This window comes from Elgaria multicarinata, chromosome 1 (assembly GCF_023053635.1).
Source record: "Elgaria multicarinata webbii isolate HBS135686 ecotype San Diego chromosome 1, rElgMul1.1.pri, whole genome shotgun sequence".
NCBI classification, from domain to species: domain Eukaryota; kingdom Metazoa; phylum Chordata; class Lepidosauria; order Squamata; family Anguidae; genus Elgaria; species Elgaria multicarinata.
Window position 1 is genome coordinate 83,663,211 of NC_086171.1, and position 21,956 is coordinate 83,685,166.

General features: G+C 43.0%; 1 protein-coding gene across 1 annotated transcript in view; it reads left to right on the forward strand.

Annotated features, from left to right (window-relative positions):
- Positions 1 to 21,956, forward strand: part of LOC134398169 (band 4.1-like protein 4B) — a 53,737-nt gene that overhangs the window by 29,433 nt on the left and 2,348 nt on the right. Inside the window, exons 8-9 of the mRNA XM_063125452.1 lie at positions 16,764 to 16,832; positions 21,224 to 21,390. Coding sequence (XP_062981522.1) covers positions 16,764 to 16,832; positions 21,224 to 21,390 — 236 coding nt within the window. The remainder of the gene's footprint in view (positions 1 to 16,763; positions 16,833 to 21,223; positions 21,391 to 21,956) is intronic.

Sequence of the window (21,956 nt, forward strand, 5' to 3'; positions counted from 1 at the left end):
CTAGACCTAAGGTTTCTCCTGGGCTCATCCAGGGTTCGCCCCTGCCTGAGCACTGGATCCCCTGTGTGTCACCTAGATGAACAGGTTTGACCCCTGGACGATCCAGGGATAAACCTTAGGTCTAGCTATGGCCTATGTGAGCAAACGATACAGAGAGCTTAGTGCATATTGCTCTACTTTTGTCACTTCAGTTCCCCATATTTTGTGCCTTGTATACTTACTATGATGATGCAAGCAGTAGCAGAGAAATTCCTTGAGCACAGATTAAATTTAGAGATGTTGCACAACATCTGGAATACATTTGCAAGGATGTGGGTGGCAGAAACTGGGGCAGGAGGTGGCCCAAGGTAGCGCTACCAGTTGAAACTCAGAGGTGTTGGTGGGAGGAGAGCCCTGACCTTTAGAAAGTATGCCAAACCACGGCCCCCTTTAATTTTTTTTGAAAGTCTTTACCAGATAACTGCTAGACAGATAACAGTCTTACATATTCTCTTCATTCAAGAGGACTAGAAACACGTGGCTTGTAATTAAAATCCCAGGAAGCCCAACACTGTGGCATTTCCTTAACCTGACATTGTTTGATGTGCTTGCATGGACCAGATTTATCCCGAGATAAGCCCAATCGACACCATGCAGGATATTGCACTATGAAAGAGATATGAAAGCGGTATATAAAAGGCAGGAGCCACGCCAAGCAGGATATAGCAGTATGAAAGTGGTATATGGTCTGTGCCAATGGGCTCCAACAGTTGTCCGTGCAGTTCAATACCACTATAAAGCAGTAGTGTGGCTCCTGCCTTTTATATGCCGCTTTCATAGTGCAATATCCTGCTTGATGTAGGTTAGGCCTAAGTCTCATTAAACCCCACAGGTCTTCAGAAATTTAACTCTGTGGTTATCTTTCTCTGGATTATCTCCAAAGTGTGTGGAGGCACAGCCAGCAGGAGGCACCTCCTTGTCTCAGATAGTTCTGCTCTTGAGGGTGCTGGAACATGATGCTTGTGGTGTATGAGAAGTGATATGTTACACATCGATGCATGCATTAGAACACCAATTTTAAAAAGAAAAGGAAAGAACAACCACTTTAGGAGGGAGGTGTGGAGTGAAGAAGCAACTGGGCATAGCTACAATTTGTAAGGCAGAAGCTATGGCTGGGGAAGGGCTAAACCAGTGGCGTTGAACCTCTTTCAGCCCAAGGGCCCGAATAGGCCTTGGGGGGGGGGCTGCATTCCAGCGATGAGCAGGGGCCAAAGGTGAAAGAGGGTGGAGCCAAAGGCAAAAGGGGTGGAGCCCAACACGCCAGCATATCTTAGCATAAAGCTCTCGCTGCCAGTAACTGAAGCCCTAGGGGAGGCATTTCAACCTTTTATATCGGGGGAGGAAAACTGCAAAATCCAGGAACCACCAAACCATCAGTGGTCAGGGAAGAAGTGGAACCAAGTAAAGGGTGCGTGGCCGTCTGGGGAACTCCAGAGGTCTGGACTGTGTCCCCAGGAAGGTTCGCCTTCGCCTCCGGGCCTGAGGTTCTGCACCCTTGAGTTAAGCACGCTTTCCTTCCGCTACTTCTCCCCGCCAAACGTATCTCTTGAAGCTTCGTGTCTGGATCTATCCAAGGTGCTGAACCCTGTTGGGTTCTTTAGAGTTTTGTCTGAAACCCCATGCATCGGAGCCACCAGCCTCCACTGTGTGCAACGTCTAGTTCATCTCTGTGGCTATGTTTCCATTTCCTTTCAACATCTTGGCAAGTGCGTTGCTCCGAAGAAGAATGTTAACCCAGTACATTTTAAAAACTTCTCCGTTCTAGAGCCTAAGATAGGTTTGGACAGCTTGTATTTGCCTGTTCTAAATCTCGACATTCCTAGGCATAAAGTATTTTAAGGCATTCTAATTATTGATAATAATTCGTGACTCCCTTTCTACAGCCGTTTGAGGTATCTATCATAATAGTTGCTGCTGCAAGCCTAATTGTGTCATGTTTCACGGTCCCTCTGGCATTCACACATGCTGGCCAACTGATATGAGACACCCAATCAGTGAGACTTCTTTTATTCAGGGAAATCTCATGGTGAAAACCTTAATGGTTACACACTTCAAAAAACACTTAAAGCTGATTGATGGTCAGAAAACTTTAGGCTCCATTCCTGACATGATGCTTCAGGCAGTCACACAGAGGAATTCTTGGAAGGCTTAACAAACCATCCCAAGGGAGTTTGTCCAAACACCGCATATGTTGGTCACTTGGAGGGGACGTGGCCAAACCCTAAACAAGATCACGGGGTGGGTAAAAATCCCAGGCACCAGGAGTCCTATGCTTCTGCTTAGCCCTGGCAACTCCCAGCCACCTGAGTCCTGGCACAGGAAATGTCCAAACAGTCAAACTCAGCCTGCCGAAAACTGAGCTGATGACAAACACCCAATCCACCGCAAATGCAAGTTTAAGTCTATGAAAAGCCTCACAGTACTTTTCATGGCACAGTCCTTAGAAATCCAAAGTCCAATTAGAAGAGAATCCATGCGCAGAGTGCTTTCGAAGTCGCAAATGGTGATGAATCCAAACAGGGAGGGATTTCAGGCCATGTATCAAAAGATGATCCCAGGAAAAGCTCTTCACCTTTGCCCCAGCTTATACAGGGATTTCAGGCCTGCTCAAAACCACTTGACAGACAGGGGCCAGAGCTACACGTCGTTGCGAAGGCGCTTCCGTCTGCCGTTTTTAAATACGTACCTAAATGAAGTGCCTCTTTCTTTACTGCCTCATGCGCCTTTTCTTTCATTTCATTTCGTTGGAGTGGTTCACACTCTTCTAAATTTCTGTCCCTTCCGTCCCTTCCGTCCCAAGTGGGCGTTTCTTAGAGGCTGGCTTTGGTGGATGCTTGTGATGTTCTCCCTTGCCCCCCCCTTTTTAAAAAATTCCTCAAATCCCAGAATTCCCTGTTTGGGTCGTTGTGCTCGTTGTGGAGAAGATGGAGTCCATGGATAGTGCTAGGTTATGGACAGTTTTTTCTCCCTTTGTCCCGAAGTTGCCGGTACACGTGCGCATGTGAGACGAACGAAGGAGGGTTTTGTATAGCAAGGTTTTTCTCCCTTTGGCCCCAAGTTGCTGGTACACGTGCGCATGTGAGACAATCGAAGGAGGGTTTTGTATAGCAAGGTTTTTCTCCCTTTGGCCCCAAGTTGCCTGTACATGTGCGCATGTGAGACAACCGAAGGAGGGTTTTGTATAGCAAGGTTTTTCTCCCTTTGGCCCCAAGTTGCTGGTACACGTGCGCATGTGAGACAATTGAAGGAGAGTTTGGTATAGCAAGGTTTTTCTCCCTTTGGCCCCAAGTTGGCTGTACACGTGCGCATGTGAGACGAACGAAGGAGGGTTTGGTATAGCAAGGTTTTTCTCCCTTTGGCCCCAAGTTGCCGGTAAACGTGCGCATGTGAGACAATCGAAGGAGGGTTTTGTATAGCAAAGTTTTTCTCCCTTTGGCCCCAAGTTGCTGGTACACGTGCACATGTGAGACAATCGAAGGAGAGTTTTGTATAGCAAGGTTTTTCTCCCTTTGGCCCCAAGTTGCCTGTACACGTGCGTATGTGAGACAATTGAAGGAGGGTTTTGTATAGCAAGGTTTTTCTCCCTTTGGCCCCAAGTTGCTGGTACACGTGCGCATGTGAGACAATTGAAGGAGGGTTTTGTATAGCAAGGTTTTTCTCCCTTTGGCCCCAAGTTGCTGGTACACGTGCGCATGTGAGACAACCGAAGGAGGGTTTTGTATAGCAAGGTTTTTCTCCCTTTGGCCCCAAGTTGCTGGTACACGTGCGCATGTGAGACAATTGAAGGAGAGTTTGGTATAGCAAGGTTTTTCTCCCTTTGGCCCCAAGTTGGCTGTACACGTGCGCATGTGAGACGAACGAAGGAGGGTTTGGTATAGCAAGGTTTTTCTCCCTTTGGCCCCAAGTTGCCGGTACACGTGCGCATGTGAGACAATCGAAGGAGGGTTTTGTATAGCAAAGTTTTTCTCCCTTTGGCCCCAAGTTGCTGGTACACGTGCACATGTGAGACAATCGAAGGAGAGTTTTGTATAGCAAGGTTTTTCTCCCTTTGGCCCCAAGTTGCCTGTACACGTGCGTATGTGAGACAATTGAAGGAGGGTTTTGTATAGCAAGGTTTTTCTCCCTTTGGCCCCAAGTTGCTGGTACACGTGCGCATGTGAGACAATTGAAGGAGGGTTTTGTATAGCAAGGTTTTTCTCCCTTTGGCCCCAAGTTGCTGGTACACGTGCGCATGTGAGATAATCGAAGGAGGGTTTTGTATAGCAAGGTTTTTCTCCCTTTGTCCCCAAGTTGCCTGTACACGTGCGCATGTGAGACAATCGAAGGAGAGTTTGGTATAGCAAGGTTTTTCTCCCTTTGGCCCCAAGTTGCCTGTACACGTGCGCATGTGAGACGAACGAAGGAGGGTTTGGTATAGCAAAGTTTTTCTCCCTTTGGCCCCAAGTTGCCTGTACACATGCGCATGTGAGACAATCCAAGGAGGGTTTTGTATAGCAAGGTTTTTCTCCCTTTGGCCCCAAGTTGCCTGTACACGTGCGCATGTGAGACAATCGAAGGAGGGTTTTTTATAGCAAGGTTTTTCTCCCTTTGGCCTCAAGTTGCCTGTACACGTGCGCATGTGAGACAATTGAAGGAGAGTTTGGTATAGCAAGGTTTTTCTCCCTTTGTCCCCAAGTTGCCTGTACACGTGCGCATGTGAGACAATTGAAGGAGGGTTTTGTATAGCAAGGTTTTTCTCCCTTTGGCCCCAAGTTGCCTGTACACGTGCGTATGTGAGACAATCGAAGGAGGGTTTTGTATATTAAGGTTTTTCTCCCTTTGTCCCCAAGTTGGCTGTACACGTGCGTATGTGAGACAATCGAAGGAGGGTTTTGTATAGCAAGGTTTTTCTCCCTTTGTCCCCAAGTTGCCTGTACACGTGCACATGTGAGACAATCGAAGGAGGGTTTTGTATATTAAGGTTTTTCTCCCTTTGTCCCCAAGTTGCCTGTACACTTGCGTATGTGAGACAATCGAAGGAGGGTTTTGTATAGCAAGGTTTTTCTCCCTTTGGCTCCAAGTTGCCTGTACACGTGCGCATGTGAGACAATCGAAGGAGAGTTTTGTATAGCAAGGTTTTTCTCCCTTTGGCCCCAAGTTGCCTGTACACGTGCGTATGTGAGACAATCGAAGGAGGGTTTTGTATAGCAAGGTTTTTCTCCCTTTGTCCCCAAGTTGCCTGTACACGTGCGTATGTGAGACAATCGAAGGAGGGTTTTGTATAGCAAGGTTTTTCTCCCTTTGGCTCCAAGTTGCCGGTACACGTGCGCATGTGAGACAATTGAAGGAGAGTTTTGTATAGCAAGGTTTTTCTCCCTTTGGCCCCAAGTTGCCTGTACACATGCGCATGTGAGACAATCGAAGGAGGGTTTTGTATAGCAAGGTTTTTCTCCCTTTGGCTCCAAGTTACCGGTACACATGCGCATGTGAGACAATTGAAGGAGAGTTTGGTATAGCAAGGTTTTTCTCCCTTTGGCCCCAAGTTGCTGGTACACGTGCGCATGTGAGACAATTGAAGGAGAGTTTTGTATAGCAAGGTTTTTCTCCCTTTGGCCCCAAGTTGCCTGTACACGTGCGCATGTGAGACAAATTGCTATGTCTTTCAATTTAAACATTCCTGTTGGTTTAAACATTGTCTTTCAGTTGCGGAAATGGCTTATGAAGCCCTATGGGGGTAACCTTGCGACCCTAGGACAACCATATGTTAATAATGAAAACAAGCGTGTAGCTGAGGGAACCGAAGTTAGGGATGCTATTTGCACATACTTGTGGCGCAATAGAGAGTTGCGTCGGTAAAATTAAAGTGTACTATAATTGCAATGTTGTTGCTGTATATTCCTTCACTCTCTTCGCGACTTTATGTTTTGTGTTACGTTGTTTCATATTGAATAAAAACCTTTTGTATTGGCATCTGTACTTCCCTTTTCAACCAGTAGCCTCCAAAAACTGAAGTTTTGTTTAAAAAATAACTTTATTTAAATTAATAATGTACATAAATAAAAAATAGCACTTCATTAAAAAGAGAACATGCATTCATCAGCAGACATAAAAACATCAAAATTAAAGGGTAATCTAAGGAGAGGTGGGGTGGGTTTGTGTGTGGAGGGAGAAACTTAACATTATTTACATTACAACATGCAGAAATGAAGTGAGCTTGACCAGGCAGCAAAAGCAGTTCTGCTAAGAAAAATTCTGTGCAAAAGTGCAGGTTTTGAAAAGGGGGGGGGGGACTGACGAAAGTATCTGTTCTTACTTTAAGAAATTATGCCATGAGGCAGGGGGAAGAATACATTAAAAAGAGAACATGCATTCATCAACAGACATAAAAACATCGGCATTTTCTTCTAAAGAAAAAAGTGAATGAGAACACAGCTCCCCTGCCCTCGCTCTTGGGAAAGGTGAAAAGATGGATGCTGCTTTTCGCGCCGGATTTGTGGGTTGGCTATAGACTTTAAAGCACAATCGACGCCGCTCTGTAAACAGCAGATTAACCAAACATGCACATATGCGCATCATTATTAAGAGCTAAAAAGAAATTAAAATTGGGAAAGGCAAAAGAGGAAAGGAATGAGGGAAATGGAACCCACCCACCTCCCCTCTCCTCGTCGCTCACGGGAAAGGGGAAGAGTAAAGATGGATGCTGCTTTTCGTGCCGGATTTGTGGGTTGGCTATAGACTTTAAGCACAATAGACGCCGCTATGTAAACAGCAGATTAACCCTAACCGAACGAACACATATGCGCATCCCTATCATCAACTTAAAAAAAATAAAATTGGGAAAGGCAAAAGAGGAAAGGAATGAGGGAAATGGAACCCACCCACCTCCCCTCTCCTCACTTGCGGGAAAGGGGAAAGGTGAAGAGTAAAGATGGATGCTGCTTTTCGTGCTGGATTTGTGGGTTGCCTATAGACTAGTATATGCACAATCGACGCCGCTATGTAAAGAGCAGATTAACCGAACATGCACATATGCGCATCCCTATTAAGAGCTAAAAAATTTTTTAAAATGGGAAAAGCAACAGAGGAAAGCAATGAGGAAAATGGAACCAACCTCACCTGTCCTCGCCCGCGGGAAAGGTGATGATTAAAGATGGATGCTGCTGTTCGCACCGGAAATAGTATCAGAAGTTGAAAGGCAACAAAATAAGTCTGGGCGGAGCGGGGTGGGGAGGAAAGAGCGAATAATTGTTACACACGTTAGAAGAAGGAATGCCTTAAATTGACTTAAGATGGAGTAAATAACAGCGCTCAAAAGCCGGGAAAATGCGATTTGAAAGTAAGCCTGTGTGTCTCGATGAGCTTCGGGGTGCACTCCAGATGCACGCAAGCGCCTACAACGTGTAGATCTGGCCAGGGACTCTGACCCGTAAATTGTGCCCAAGTCCAAACAGAGCAGCACTGCTCAGCCCACCAAGTGGGGGGCCACGTCGAGGAAGAGGGCTCTTTACTTTTCACATTGTAATCAGCCACCTTTTACGCCAGCTAATAATACCACTTTTGCATGGCTTGAATTTTGAGCTGCAGCAATATTCTTTTAGAATTGCATATTTTTCCTGGAACTGCACGTTTTGTACACAGTTGTACATTTTTTAAAAAAAATGTGCATCCATGATAACACCTGGAAACAGATTTCTGGTAGTGACAAGGCCTGGCCACTTGTCTATCAAGATAGGTAGACTTAACCTCTGAGGTATCTCTATGTTAGGTCTACTCCTCTGTTGCTTTTTAATGGGTAGACCCATTGCCTGAACAATGTCTTTGCAGCTGAAACTGTTAATTCTTAACCTGATTCCTTTCACCCTTGTGATGGCCCTTGGGCTAATGGTCATTACAGGGGTGAAGGAGGTGGTTAATACTGGTGTAGGGAAATGATCTGCTCAACTGCTCTGTAGGCAACACAGAGTAGATTCAGGTACCATCACAACAAGGTTATTTATTACTACACTACATGAGAAAACACTAACCTCTGAGGAACTATGTGGCATACCATCTCAGCTCCAAGGCCTGCCCTAAGAGAGAGATGGGGAGAGGCTCCATTTGGGCCTCCTGCAAGAACTAAAAATGGCAGGTTCTCTTAATAAAACTATATACACATTAACAGTCCTTCCTAAATAAGTTGCACTGTAGCTACAATCAACTTCACAGCCCAATTTGCATTTCCTTAAAACACCAACACACCAGGAGTCTGGATAGCAACACTGTACTATACTGAAGAGTAGTCTTATGCTGCTCTAACCTCCCACTTCCACCATAAAATAGAAACAAAAATACTGAGCTACTTTGCAAGACTGGTGTATTCCATACTTTCTCAGCCACAATCATGCCTTCTGCAAAATGGGTATAATTCTGATGAAATCTGCACACATTGTCAGTTTTTTTTAATGGTTATAAGCGCAGAGGGAAAAAAATATTAACAAGACCTGCGGGCTGTATAAATATCTTGTTTGCCCTGCAGTGTCTGTGTGGTGCCACTGTATCAGTTATACAACGCAGCTGCCAACTCACAACCGCCATGGGGCTTTTCCCCGAAGCTGCAATATAAAAAAGTTGGGGGGCCTGTCCCTTGGAAGCGAGGTCAACATGGACCTTCCACCATGTCATCTTGCTCTGGCTTTGATCCGGGGGCGTTTCAGGGTGGATGGAGATCAGTGATTGGTCACCGGGAAGAGGACGGTGGGCAGGCAGGCAGGCTCTAGTACCCAGATGACCACTGGAAAACCCTGCACTCCCTCCTGGCATGGGGATTTCCCGCCCCCACCCTGCAGCAGTAAACTCCTGTTTTTGTTGTTACTTTTTGTTTTTTTGGTAGAAACACCATTGCCCAAGCTCAGCTATGCTAAAATATAATAATAATAATAATAATAATAATAATAATAATAATAATAATAATAATACAAAGTAAATAAACAAGGCTGCAATTACTTCCTAAGACCCCCAAAAGGATTAACACACCCAGATACCAGTTGTGCTAACATTGCTATGACTTCATTCAATGGCCAGTAAATGTTCTCCTGCAAGTGCTCCTGAGTCAAACCCCAGGAGTGCTTCAAGTGACAAAGATGAATCCAGGAGTACCCCCAAATTACACGCCTGTTCATTCATGGGAAGTGTAACCCCATCGAGAACAGGCAACTAACCTACTTGTATGTCAGATGTCAACATGTGATTGAGGACCTGCTGACTGCAGTGTAATTGTATTGGTTCATAGTGATATTATTATTATTATTATTATTATTATTATTATTATTATTATTATTATTACATTTATATACCACACCATAGCCAAAGCTCTATGGGCAGTTTACAAAGATTAAAAAGACAGAACATTAAAAATCAATATACAAATTTTAAAACAAAAACATAAAACCAGCTAACATTTTAAACAATTTTTAAACGCTCAGCCAGGCCAAAGCTCATTTTGGAGTCAGTTAAAACTCAACATAGGGTATTAAATGCCTGGGAGAAAAGGGAAGTTTTAACCTGGCACCAAAAAGATAACAATGTTGGCGCCAGTCGTGCCTCATTGGGGAGATTGTTCCATAATTGGGGGGCCACCACAAAAAAGGCCCTCTTCCTTGTTGCTGTCCTTTGAGCTTCCCTTGGAGTAGGTACCTGGAGGAGGACCTTAGATGTTAAGCGTAGTGTACAGGTAGATTCATGTTGGAAGAGGCTTTCCGTCAGATATTGTGGTCCCAAGCCGTGTAAGGCTTTATATGTTAAAACCAGCACCTTGAATCGGGCTCGGAAATGTACAGGCAGCTAATGTAAGCAGGCCAGAGTCTGTCTTATATGGACTACACATTTTTGACACTGCTAATAGTGTTTGTCTAATATCCCTTTCCTTTGTTTCAGTCTCTTTTGGCAGATACAAATTCTATCACTTCTATATAATAGGCAGCCTGACCTTACTAACAGTTTTCATGAAAAGCTTCCCTTTTGTCACAGGATCAGACTAGATGGAACAAAATTATTACAACATACACAACTTCTCATTTCTCGCTGGCTTCATTCATGTCCCAACGCATTTATTCAAGGAGGTTGTTTTCTTTGGAGTGTCTCTCACCGATGAAGCATTCTTTAAAATGACATCTCCTTAATTAGATTCTGTATGGGTGATGGTGAAACGATCAATGCATGTTGAGTTCTCTGAATGAGAATATTTCTTCAAGTGGAGGTTTGTTGTAGCTACTCAGTTTCCTTTGGATAAAAACTGCTTGTTACAATGTATCTGTTGTCTGTGGCAATGCATTTGGCATTGCATCTTATATGACAAAATTATAACCTCCTTAAAATGGTAACAAATCCCAGAGGTTACAGAGTGGGGGTTAGGGGGAAATGAAAAACATCAATTCATATAATGACTGACACAAACAGTCCTTACAATATTGTTTTCTCTCTAAAATGTACGTGGAGTTATTGTTGTTCTTCCATTTGTGGAAACTTAAGGAGCAAGCACTCCCATCCAAAGAAAGTACCCATTCATTTCTTGGGAGATCAACATGTTCCATTGACCTGATGAACTGGGATGAGGTGATGAAAAGTGAATGTGGAGAGAGAGAGAGAAATCATTTTATTTGGGAAAGTATGATAAATCTAGCAAAGCAGTTTAATTCTAAGTTGCATTCGTTGCCAATCAAAATGGATGGTAATTGCCCTGATCTAGCTAAGAAGATCTGTACATGTAAATAGACTTATAAACTCTTATCACTTGGATTGGACACCACAAGCATAAACAAAGCTGACTGCCTATCTGAAGGAGGATACAGAATTTACTGTATTGCTTTGAAAGGGACATGAATTACAATGTGCTTTGACAATGTGCTTTCAGCCAAACTTTGAAGGAGCTGTCCAAAGTGCTGAGCCATATCTCCGAAATGGAAGGAGCATCTTGTTCTTCATGTCAGGGAGCAAGATGTCTTGAGCCAGCCCTGCCCAAGCCCCTCCAGTTAATGGGATCTGGGGTAGTCTTTCACTTCCTTCCTGAAGCTTTGGAGAACAGCTGCCAGTTTGCACTAGGATAGCCATGTGTCCAAGGGACTGTCTTTTCACGTTAATCTTTTTATTATTTCCAAACACCAATAAATAAAAAAAAAATACAGAACAAAATATAATACATATAAACAGACACACCCACAAAAATCAAACAAAACAAAATCAAACAAAAAAACCCACAAAATAAAATGTTCTTCCAATATTCTCCCCAGCAAAAATATATAACAATGTTGTTATTTTTTTCTTCCTCTGTCACTGTCAAATCCAAATCTCTAATTTCTTTCTCAATATTTTCTACACTATTGGTTGAATCCACAGATATACAAGTCATCTTTTTCTCGTCCCCTCATAAAGTTTACAAAGGGTTCCCATTTAATTATAAATCTTACAGTAGATTTTTCTCTCATTATTGCTGTGAGTTTCGCCATCTCCACTAGCTCAAACATCTTCAGTAGCCATTCTTCTATTGTGGGCACTATTTTGCCCTTCCCAAGGAGATGTCTTCACAACACTGGGTTGGTGCCACCTCCTTCTCAAGCCCTGCACTTTCCTTCTCCTGGGGTGTCATCAAGTAATCCTGACACTGAGGAGGGAGCACAGGGTTTCTGGGCAGTTATCCGGGTACCGGAGACGCCCCTCCCCTCTTCCTGGTGGAAGGTGACCAGTCACTGTTCACCTTCCACCAGACACCACTCCTGGGTTGATCCTGGATTAGCCTCAGAGCGACATCACATAGTGCAAGCACCATATTGATGTCGCTCCCTTTTAAACAATTGGGTAAATCCCTGACTTTGTAAAAGCACAGCATCTTGGGGAAGCCCCGCAGTGGCTACGAAGCTGCACCTGTGTCACCTAACTGATGCAGCACAGATCCACAGCCACCATGGGGCTTTCCCCACATATAGACAACCCCCTACTTTACAGAGGACAGTCCTCTATTTAGGGCTGTCCACTTCCAAGTCCAGTTTAAAGACAAAGAATCCTAAGATGAGCGAGCAGAAGCCTGGAAGGAGCTGTCCAAAGTGCTGAGCCCTACCCCCAAAATGGGTTCAGCACTTTGGATAGCTCCTTTAAGAGTTGGTACTGACTGAAACTCAGGGTGGATTCACAGCCCCACTGATATAGGAGACACCAGCCTCCACTGCTGGGGAATGCTGGGAGTTGTAGTTTTTTTTCTGTCTAAACTTGCATAGGATTGCACCTTAAAGCAGTTTAGTTTGTCTTATCTGTTCATGGCCATTTTCCCAAAGGGTGGCTGCAAAATCAGTTATGTATGTATCTAAGGAGACTTGCTGGATCATGCCGCAGGACTCTTCATGAGACTCCATATAGAAAACATCAGCTGCACCACAGAAGCGCCATATGGATGCATGGGGCAGTGCAATGAGAGTCTTCAGGTTAAATACCATCTCTCCAGCTCTATTTATATCCATCAAAGAAACAATTCTCCTGTCTCTTCAGTGATAACATTCATGATTTCTTGTTTCCTGATTGTGATTAGCGACAATTGTACTTGAGGTCCCATGAATGGCAGTTGTGGGTTTTTTCTTTGCAGTGCACACATTTCTCAGACAAAATAGTTAGCAATGTGGTGATGACTGCTAGCCCAGTGCTCCGACTCTCAAATGACTCTTTCCTCACATCACAACAAAAACAGAAACATCTGCTGCATGTCTGAGACATCCAAGAGTGAAAAATGTTAATGGAAGTTAGTTTTTTTTTTTTAAAAAAAATTGATATTCAGTTGGAGAAAACAAGAATAAGGTTGCTGAGATTCAGGTTGATCAGAAAATTTGCTTGGAGACAGCTGCATCGAATAACATTCTAGAATATATTTTGACTCAAGCTAAAATGGAGAAAGAATGGTGATGTATCCAGTGTACACTATACATTTTCTAACTCACTTCTAATTTTTAAGGTTTAATGAGAAGTCCTAGGAGCTATAAGTTACTGAGTTGTATCCAGTTTTAGTCTAACTTAAATCCCAATCATTTCAATGGGACAATTTAAGTAGGATTAACATTGTATACAACCATTTGTTTCCGGGAGCACTGGAGATTTATGGCTCTGTATAATATCTGTTTTATTCACAAAAATACAAGCTAAGCAGATTGGAAACAAGCCACTCAGGAATCTAGTAGCACTACATCAGTTTTGCAGAGAGCCTTTGCAGCCCAGAATATTTCACTTACAGCCAACCGGCAGCTCCAAACTCTGTCTGATTCAAAGTCAATCTGCAACATTGGCTTCAAATGACTTCTTCCCTTAGCTCTAAGAAATGTGTGTCACCTTCTCAAATGATTATTACATACGTAAGCCTATAGAGATATTCTTCCCAACTACCAGAAAAACATCACTCTTCAAATGTTTGCAACCTTTTCCCCCCTCCAACGTTTGTTATTTATATTGTTCTCTAAATCCTCTTTTGCTTCTGCCAGATTTTGTGTTAACCTTGTTCAGATCTCCACTATCAATTTGATAATGAAAGTTGTTTTGATTTTTGTTCTATTGCTAAACACATTTTCTTTGTTTTCCTTTTATTCCTTGATGTCAGCTTCTATGGATTCCGCATATTGCTTTTTCTTACTTATATAGTCTGCCTAAATATTAATACCCAGCTTCAATTAATTTCGTCTCACAATATGTTTCATAATGAGCATAACCTCATGGCCTTGGCTGATGTTTGCATGAAATGGCCAAGCCCATAGGGAGTGCCCCTTGGGCAGCGCAACACCTGGTGTTGCTACACTGGTTTTATTTACTTAACTGGGACTGCTAAAGCCTATAAAACAGTTTTACCATGACGGTTTGGTTGAATTTTAACACATTCATTTTACTTTCAAAAGGTTAATCAAATCCCCTGGGTCCAACAGGTGACTGGGGGAAGGGCTCCAAGTATTGTTAATCCTCCCTACCCACAAATGAGAAAACATTAGAAACAAAGCCAATAATTTCAGTTACTACCGTATTTCTTCGACTGTAAGACGCCATCGATTGTAAGACGCACACTAATTTCAGTACCACCAACAGGAAAAACAACAACCCTAAGACACACCCGTGATTCTAAGACGCACCCCATTTTTAGAGATGTTTATATGGGGGGAAAAGTGTGTCTTAGAATCGAAGAAATAGGGTATTTTAAATCAACAATCGTGTAGGCTGCCAGGGGAAAACAGAGTGGGGAGAATTGTGGGTAGGCAGTTGTTCCAGCTACTGATGAGCAACACACTTCCTTAAGCTTCCCATCCCTTCACCCTAACCTAACCACCTGCCAGATGTGCTTTATGTAAGCCTCAAGGGGGCTTTGATGCAAAAAGCACACACACACACACACACACACACACACACACACACACACACACACAAACAGCCAAAAGAATAACAGTCAATAGCCCTAAATCAGCTGTCGGAGGTAGCAGCCTCACTCTGCATAATGGTAGCGCTAACCAGACTGGGCAGGGAGAAGAGCACGCAATTGGCCGGCATCTTCTTCCATTTGCTGTTCAGTCGCATGGGCTTTGTTGTGAAATGCTAATGGACAACCACCCGGAGACTGTCTTGGGCCAGCCCTGCTCTGATCATTTGAACTACCTGCTCAATCCAATGTGGCTGAGAAGCCTTCAGGCAAGGACCATTTCATTTTCCCCCGGGGGGGGCAGTGAGGCCATAGCTAGACCTAAGGTTTATCCCAGGATTGTCCTAGGGTCAGACCTGTTCATCTAAGTGCCACACAGGGCATCCAGTGCTCAGGCAGGGACGAACCCGGGATGATCCTGGGATAAAATTTAGGTCTAGCTATGGCCCGAGTTACCAAGGCTCAGAGAGGAGTGGGTCAGGGAAGGGTTGATATGGCACAACCCCCTCTTATCTGCCTCCTGAGTTAAGTGAATCACCTAGCAAATGCTTTGCATGCGGAAGCTTCCGGTGTAGTCCCTGGCCCAGGTGTATGGCTACCATAAGGCAGAGTGAAGCAGTTGCCTCAGGCAGCGGATATGGGGAGGGCTATGCAGCCTACCCTGAACCCCCTAAGCTAGCTTGTGGCTTCCAGGTTTGGTGGAGAAAGATTCAATTGTCAGTCCAGTTTGCTTTTGTACATGGATTGGGAGGCGGACACCATCTTGTCCTTCACATCAGGCTTCCTGAAGCTTTGGAGACTGCTGCCAGTTTAGGACTGTCTAAGTTCAGTTTAAAGACAAAGAATCCTAAAATGAGAGAACAGAGGCCCTGAAGTTGCCTATCAACAATTAGTAGCCTTTAGATAGCAGACTTGGTGCTTTTCTAAACAAGGCTATTCATCTGCTGTATCTAGTTTCAGTTTTGTTGCAGAATTGAGATCTTAGCCTTACGCAAGGAGTGTTTCCTTTCCTGCTTTTCCACTACATAACCTCTAGGTGGCATGGTGATGTAGTAGAATAGGTGCAGTTACACAAGAGGAAATTGCGCTTTCTTTCACTTTCACAATTAAATGCCGCATTTTCCTTGCTTTAAAAGAAACTTACCAAAAGTGCTGGTTAGTCACAGGAGCTAAATTAGAGGTTCACAACATTGTAAACAACCATTAGTAGGGAATGACAAGTGCACAATAAATGCCTCATGTAGAAAAGCCCTGAGCACCAGATCACCTGGGCACAGTCTTCGCCACTATGATGAAATGTACTGCATTTCTGTTTAAATTATAGTATTATTTCTACAATTACAGTGACTTTCATATAAATTAGCATATGCACATTTTATGCAAATATCCATCCTGTTTTGTCTTGTTCTTTTGGCGATGTGTAAATGGCCATCCTACTTGGCACTGTACTGGGCTAGATGAACCAATAGTCTTAATCTCTATAAGGCTGTTACATGGGTTTCCTCTTTCCAGAATCTCTTGTGGGATTTATACATAATTCGTTCGCAGTGCAATCTGACTACCTTGTAAAGCAATGCTGCTCTTGTATTTAATAGTGTTCATTGATTTGATATGCCCGTTCCTTTGCTTGCTCTTAATGTTTTGGATACATCAGTATTTCACATGGTATCTGAGGAGTTGCTTGCCTATGATTTCATTCAGCGTGCTCACAGTGTAAATAATAACAACTTTAAAAACTCGTTTCAGAACATACCGATTCATACTGTTTATATTCAGCCTTTCAGTGTTCCCTTTGGTTAGCAGTAAGCACAGGACTTCATTGTCACTCAAAATATAGCCAACAGGGGGCAGCAGCTGCCACTGTGCTTAGGGTCCATTGCCCGGGCAAGTGCTTTTTCTGTGGTCTGTTCTGTATTCCTTTCTAAGACAAGTGAAAGCGTGGATTCATAGTGTGACAAATATAGCAGACATTCTTTTCGTAATGCTGTAAAACTATTATTCTTGAGCAGATCTGGATTAAAGCAAGTTGGAAATCCCTTCTAATAACTGTTTGCAATTGTGATATACACTGTATACAATCAGTTCTGTATCTACTTTAAGGAATGGTTCAATTTAGCTAATAAATTGCATGAATCAAAGGAGTGCAATTGTTCCTTCTGTTAACCTTTGAATGCTCACCATTAATTTTTGCACATGTGTCTGGGTGTGTCAGTTAATTTGAGTGCTGTTAAACCGTGCTGGTGTGTCAGGCATAAAGCTGGAGTTTGCAGCGCTTTGCTTCATTTCTTTTCCTTTGTATGTTCTGAAAGTAACATCTTTTTCTTTATCTTCCTTAAAGATAAAGACATTCCCTGCTGCTACATCTAATCCTTTTTTCGATCCTTTTCCAACACTACCACAGTTTTCTGTAAGTAGAAAATGCAACTGAAAAACTGCATTTAGCACAATACGTGCAAGTCTAGTTTATTTCAGAACAATGTCCATGAACCTTCTACAGTCCAAAGCGCGCTCTAAATATGGCCAAGCATTAAAGAATTAAAGGCAAAAATTGTCAAATAAATAAGGAGACCACAATACATCTGTTCTTTTAAACAGGCTAAAAAAAACCCCTTCTCAACTGGCTTTTTAGAATAAAAAGTAGGAAAAATTGTAGGGGCAGGCAATTAGATCTATAGGAAAGGAAAGGAAAGGAACCTCTTGTGCAAGCACTGAGTCATTACTGACTCTTGGAGGGACGCCAGCTTTCGCTGACGTTTTCTTGCCAGGCCTTATAGTGGGGTGGTTTGCCGTTGCCTTCCCTGGCCGTTATTACCTTTCCCCCAGCTAACTGGGTACTCATTTTATGGACCTCGGGAGGATGGAAGGCTGAGTCGACCTGAGCTGGCTGCCTGAAACCAGCTTAGATCTATACATTTTATTAATTGTGCAACATACCAAAATCTCTTTTGTTTAGTGAATAATAGTGAAAATTGATCCGAAACTCTAGTAATTGGGGCCAAATGATAAATTACATTAACCATATGGCTTGTCCCTGAGTGCAACAATTTACTTTCACAAATAGTCAGTGCAGGCAGTAGGTGGTCTTTATCTCTGTGCCCCCACTGTGGTTATGATCTGAACAATGTGTTGACCTTTACCTACTTTATTAGCATGGTTACTATGGTCATGGTTGTGAGGTTGCAAGCCAGAGCACGGATGGGCAAAAGGTAGGTTTACAGATACTTTGGACTTCAACTCCATCATGGACAATGGCCAGGAATACTGGGAGTTGAAGTCCAAAACATCTGAAGATATACTCTCTGCTCACCCCTGACCCAGAGAATCTTTCTGCTTCTTTAAGAGCCTCCAGCTGCACATTTCTCACACTGGATATACTGGTGCAATCCCATATTATCCAACATAAGATGTCAACAGCAGTTAGAATCTCCCAAACTTTGGCCATTGTCAATTATTGCAGATATCCAAGTGCTTTCCCTGAATTTAAGCGAGTGCTGTGCTGAATTTTTGATGCAAAAGTTGGCATTTTGGAGTTGTGAAAGGATCTGCAAAAAATACTACCTTGCACACTTTCACATATTTCCTCATGTGTTCGCAGCCCCTGTCTCCTCAATCTGCCTTTGCTTTGGTGCCATTTTTTATTTTACTTGAAAATCTTTTTCACTGCAGTCAATCAGGGATTGCATAGTGAAAATGAAGGCATCACTATGCCATGCAGCCAATTAGGTTTTGCTATGGGGGGACAACATCAATGACAAATGATGTCCACTGCCTTCACTCTGAATGGGAAGAAGACGTAACACATTCCTATTACCAAGGAAATTGGGCCAATACCACACTGGTGGGTTCATTGCAAATAATAATAATAATAATAATAATAATAATAATAATAATAATAATAATAATAATACATTTATTTCCTACCAGCCTCTCCGTTTAGATCAAGGCAGGGAACAACAATAAGTATAAAATACATAAAACTGAATTAAAAACATAGTATACATTACTAAAACATCCTAAAAACATCCTAAAATTCCACTGGATAGGCCTGCCAGAATAGATCAGTCTTTCTTAAATGCTGATAGACTGTTACGTTGACGAGTCTCCTCCGGCAGGCCATTCCACAGTCTGGGAGCAGCAGAAGAGAAGGTCCTCTGGGTAATACTTGTCAGCCTAATTTTGGCATACTGAAGTAGATTCTTCCCAGAGGACCTGAGTGTGCGGGGCGGATTATACGGGAGAAGGCGATCCCGCAGGTATGGCAAGACTTTCTCTCTTATCTAGCTCTAATCACTCATAGCTATTTATGCCTAGCTGGGGCAGAACAGGAATGGGGATGCATATACAAATGTGCATCCTATGGAATTGAATGCACTGTGAATTCCAATGTGCATCATCTAGATGATGATGTCATCCATCTATGCATTACTTTCAATGGGATGTGCATTGAGATGTTACCAAACAGCGTGGAAGCAGACCAACTTAAGGATTGGCTCCTCCCACTTAAGCCTGCCTAGTGAACATCTTCCTCAAGGGTCACCATAGGTTATCGCAGGAGGCAATGATCTTGCTAGAGGACATTCTGCCGACACTGTCTTCTAACAACCCCCTGAGGAAGGCTTTCGAATAAAATGCAGGCCGAAACGTGCCGGGCATCGTGAAAATAAATTATTTGCATCCTGAGAACCCAATTCTCCTTTTTTTCTGACCTGTGAGTAGGGTGACCATATTTGGGAAACCAAAAAAGAGGACACCTAGTGTGTGTGTGGGGAAGCAGCTTTCTGAGTCCTGCAGAAAGTACGTTATTCCCCTGCCACCTTAAAGAACCCGATTGGAGTGGAGGAGGGGAAAGGATTTCATTCTGCACCACCACCATCCACTCCAATTGGGGCCTTTTCTATAATGTCCACGAATGACCCACTTTCCCCTTTACGACCTCAATTGGAGCTCGGGGTGGGGGAATGATGTGCCTCAAGAAAGCATGTCACTCCCTCCTGCCATGCTAATGGCAGCCTTAAAGAGGAAGGTGTGTCATTCCAGGACATTATTGAAAATTATAGAAAATCCTCCCTGACACCATGGAAAGAACAAAAAACAGGACAAATCCGGGGAAATCCTGAGAGTTGGTCACCCTACCTGCAAGAGAGCTTTTTCAGTTGTGGCACACCTCAACTTTAAAATTTCCTCCCCAGGTCTTTCCGGTATCAGATAAAGGTTTTTTTTTAATGCAATCTGATGTGTGTCTACTCAGATATAAGCCCCATTGAGTTCAATGGGGCTTACTACCAAGTAAGTGTTATAGGATTGCAGCCTTATACACATCCAATGTCCTCCCCCCCCCTCAAAGATTTACTTCCCATTGCTTACATCTGGAGGGAATGACTTTAGATCAGCTCCAGGGCTGGGATGCCATCCCAGGGACCTGAAGATTGCAAGCTTAGTTGCTGTATTGTAAAGTGCTGCTTAACCTGGCTTGTATTGCTGCTGCTGCTGCTGCTGCTGCTGCTGCTGCTGCTGCTGCTGCTGATTATTATTATTATTATTATTATTATTATTATTATTATTATTATTATTATTTCTATTTTCAAATTATGTATTATAGAGCAAGACAGAATGACTAAAACTTAAATAAATAAATGCATCTGATTTAGGTGCACATCCAAATGTGCATCCCCTGCACATTTGGCCCCAAGTAGTCAACTATTTATCACTGGATTGGGTGTAGGGATGTCCGTCTAATTGCCTTGTGAATGGGGATCCATTGCTTCTTCCCTCAACACCCATCCTCTCACAAACCCTTTGGTACCCCTTTTACAGAAGGGTGTGGGGGGAAATAACCACCGCAAATGTGTGTGTGTGTGGGGGGGGCATTTTGCCTTTTTTCAGCTCAGCATTACCTTAAGCAACTTTCAATGGTAAGCATATATAATTATATAGTATATAAGCAAGCATGCACGAAGCACACTTGAAGATATGTTACACATGAAGTGCAGTATTAAGGATTATGTCATGCTAAACACTTGCAACTGCCATGTCTTTCAGTTCTGTGGTGAGACCCCAACCATTCTATAGTCAACAACATTTTATAATCCCTACTAAAAGGGCATAATTGTATTTAAAGGCCAGAGTCCAAGACAGGCAGAGATCCTGCACTTTAGTTCCCCAGTCTGAATGTTTTGCTATCATGTTTGATCACATTTAGTTGCCAATATCTGTGTATCCTTTCAGTGTATATTTATTTAAAGTGTCTCGTTTTTGGCTTCCAGAGAAAATGTTTGTGCTTTTGTGGTTCATTTCTTTGCTTTTAGAATCTTGCCTTACTAAAGACTAAATGGAAAGTTCTTGGTTTGGGAAAATCTCGTTTAAATTGTGTTGATGCACAGGTTAGAAGAACCTATTAAGAATTGGATGTAGAAAGAGAGTGAGTGAGTGAGTGAGTGAGAGAGAGCATATTCTTCCATTTGAACTGGCCCAGTTTGGGGAAACCAATATTTAGTTTATGATATAATTACCTCTAGTTAGAAGGGGTAACCTTGCAGGATTTAAAGAGCCCTTGCAGTTAGTGCTCTGCAGAGGTTTTCTAGAAATGTCTAACAATAAAATTGAATGTTATTCTCTGCAATGCTCTGCATTTTTCTCTCCAGCACAATTATTATGTCAAATGTCTTTCTGGCTTCTCAGTGGATTTTGATTTCCAGCTCATCCTTATGTTTAGAAGAGGATTGCTGATTTGGAAAGTGTGGATGAAAATGTGGGGAAAGATGCCGCAACATCTCTTATCTCTTTTGCTTTCATTTCTAGGCAGAATTTATAGACAGTAAGCTACAATGCTGTGTTATACAGTCATCTCCAAAGATGTTATCACCAGTTATTCCAATACCTGCAACGAGGTCTTTGGTGGAGACCATTCCAACTCCAACTGTGCAGACCATCTATTCATCTCACAAACCCATTTCTCTGGCAGACAGGTACTGAGTGAACCTTCCACAGAAATGTTACGTGCCTTGTTTTCTACTCCCAACAGTCACTTTCCCCTTCCCACAGTGGCAAGGAAAGGGATGTGGGAAGGGGAAAGTGAAAGCTCCATTCTGTTGTCTAGTTTTCCAAAATGCTTAGGAGTCACCCTTCCACAACTCTTTCCTCTATTTCAGAATGTTTGCCATTAGCAGTGCTGTAGTGCTGAATTTTGAAATACAGGTGCTCATCGTGACCGTCCTGATAGCCATGTTCCCAAGGAGAGTTTAAAAATGCAAGCAGTTGCGCTGATCTGTATCAACAAACCAGTTGTTTAGCTTGGCTAGGGAGACATTTTTCTCCCTCTCTGAAAATACTAGAACCTGGGGTCCCATGAACCTGTTTGGTGAGAGATTCAGGACAGATAAAAGGAAGTACTTCTTCACACAGCACATAGGATTCACTACCACAAGATGTAGTGATGGCCACCAATTTGGATGGCTTTAAAAAGAGGTTAGATAAATTCCTGGAGGAGAAGGCTATCAATGGGTACTAGTCTTGATGGCTTTGTGCTACCTCC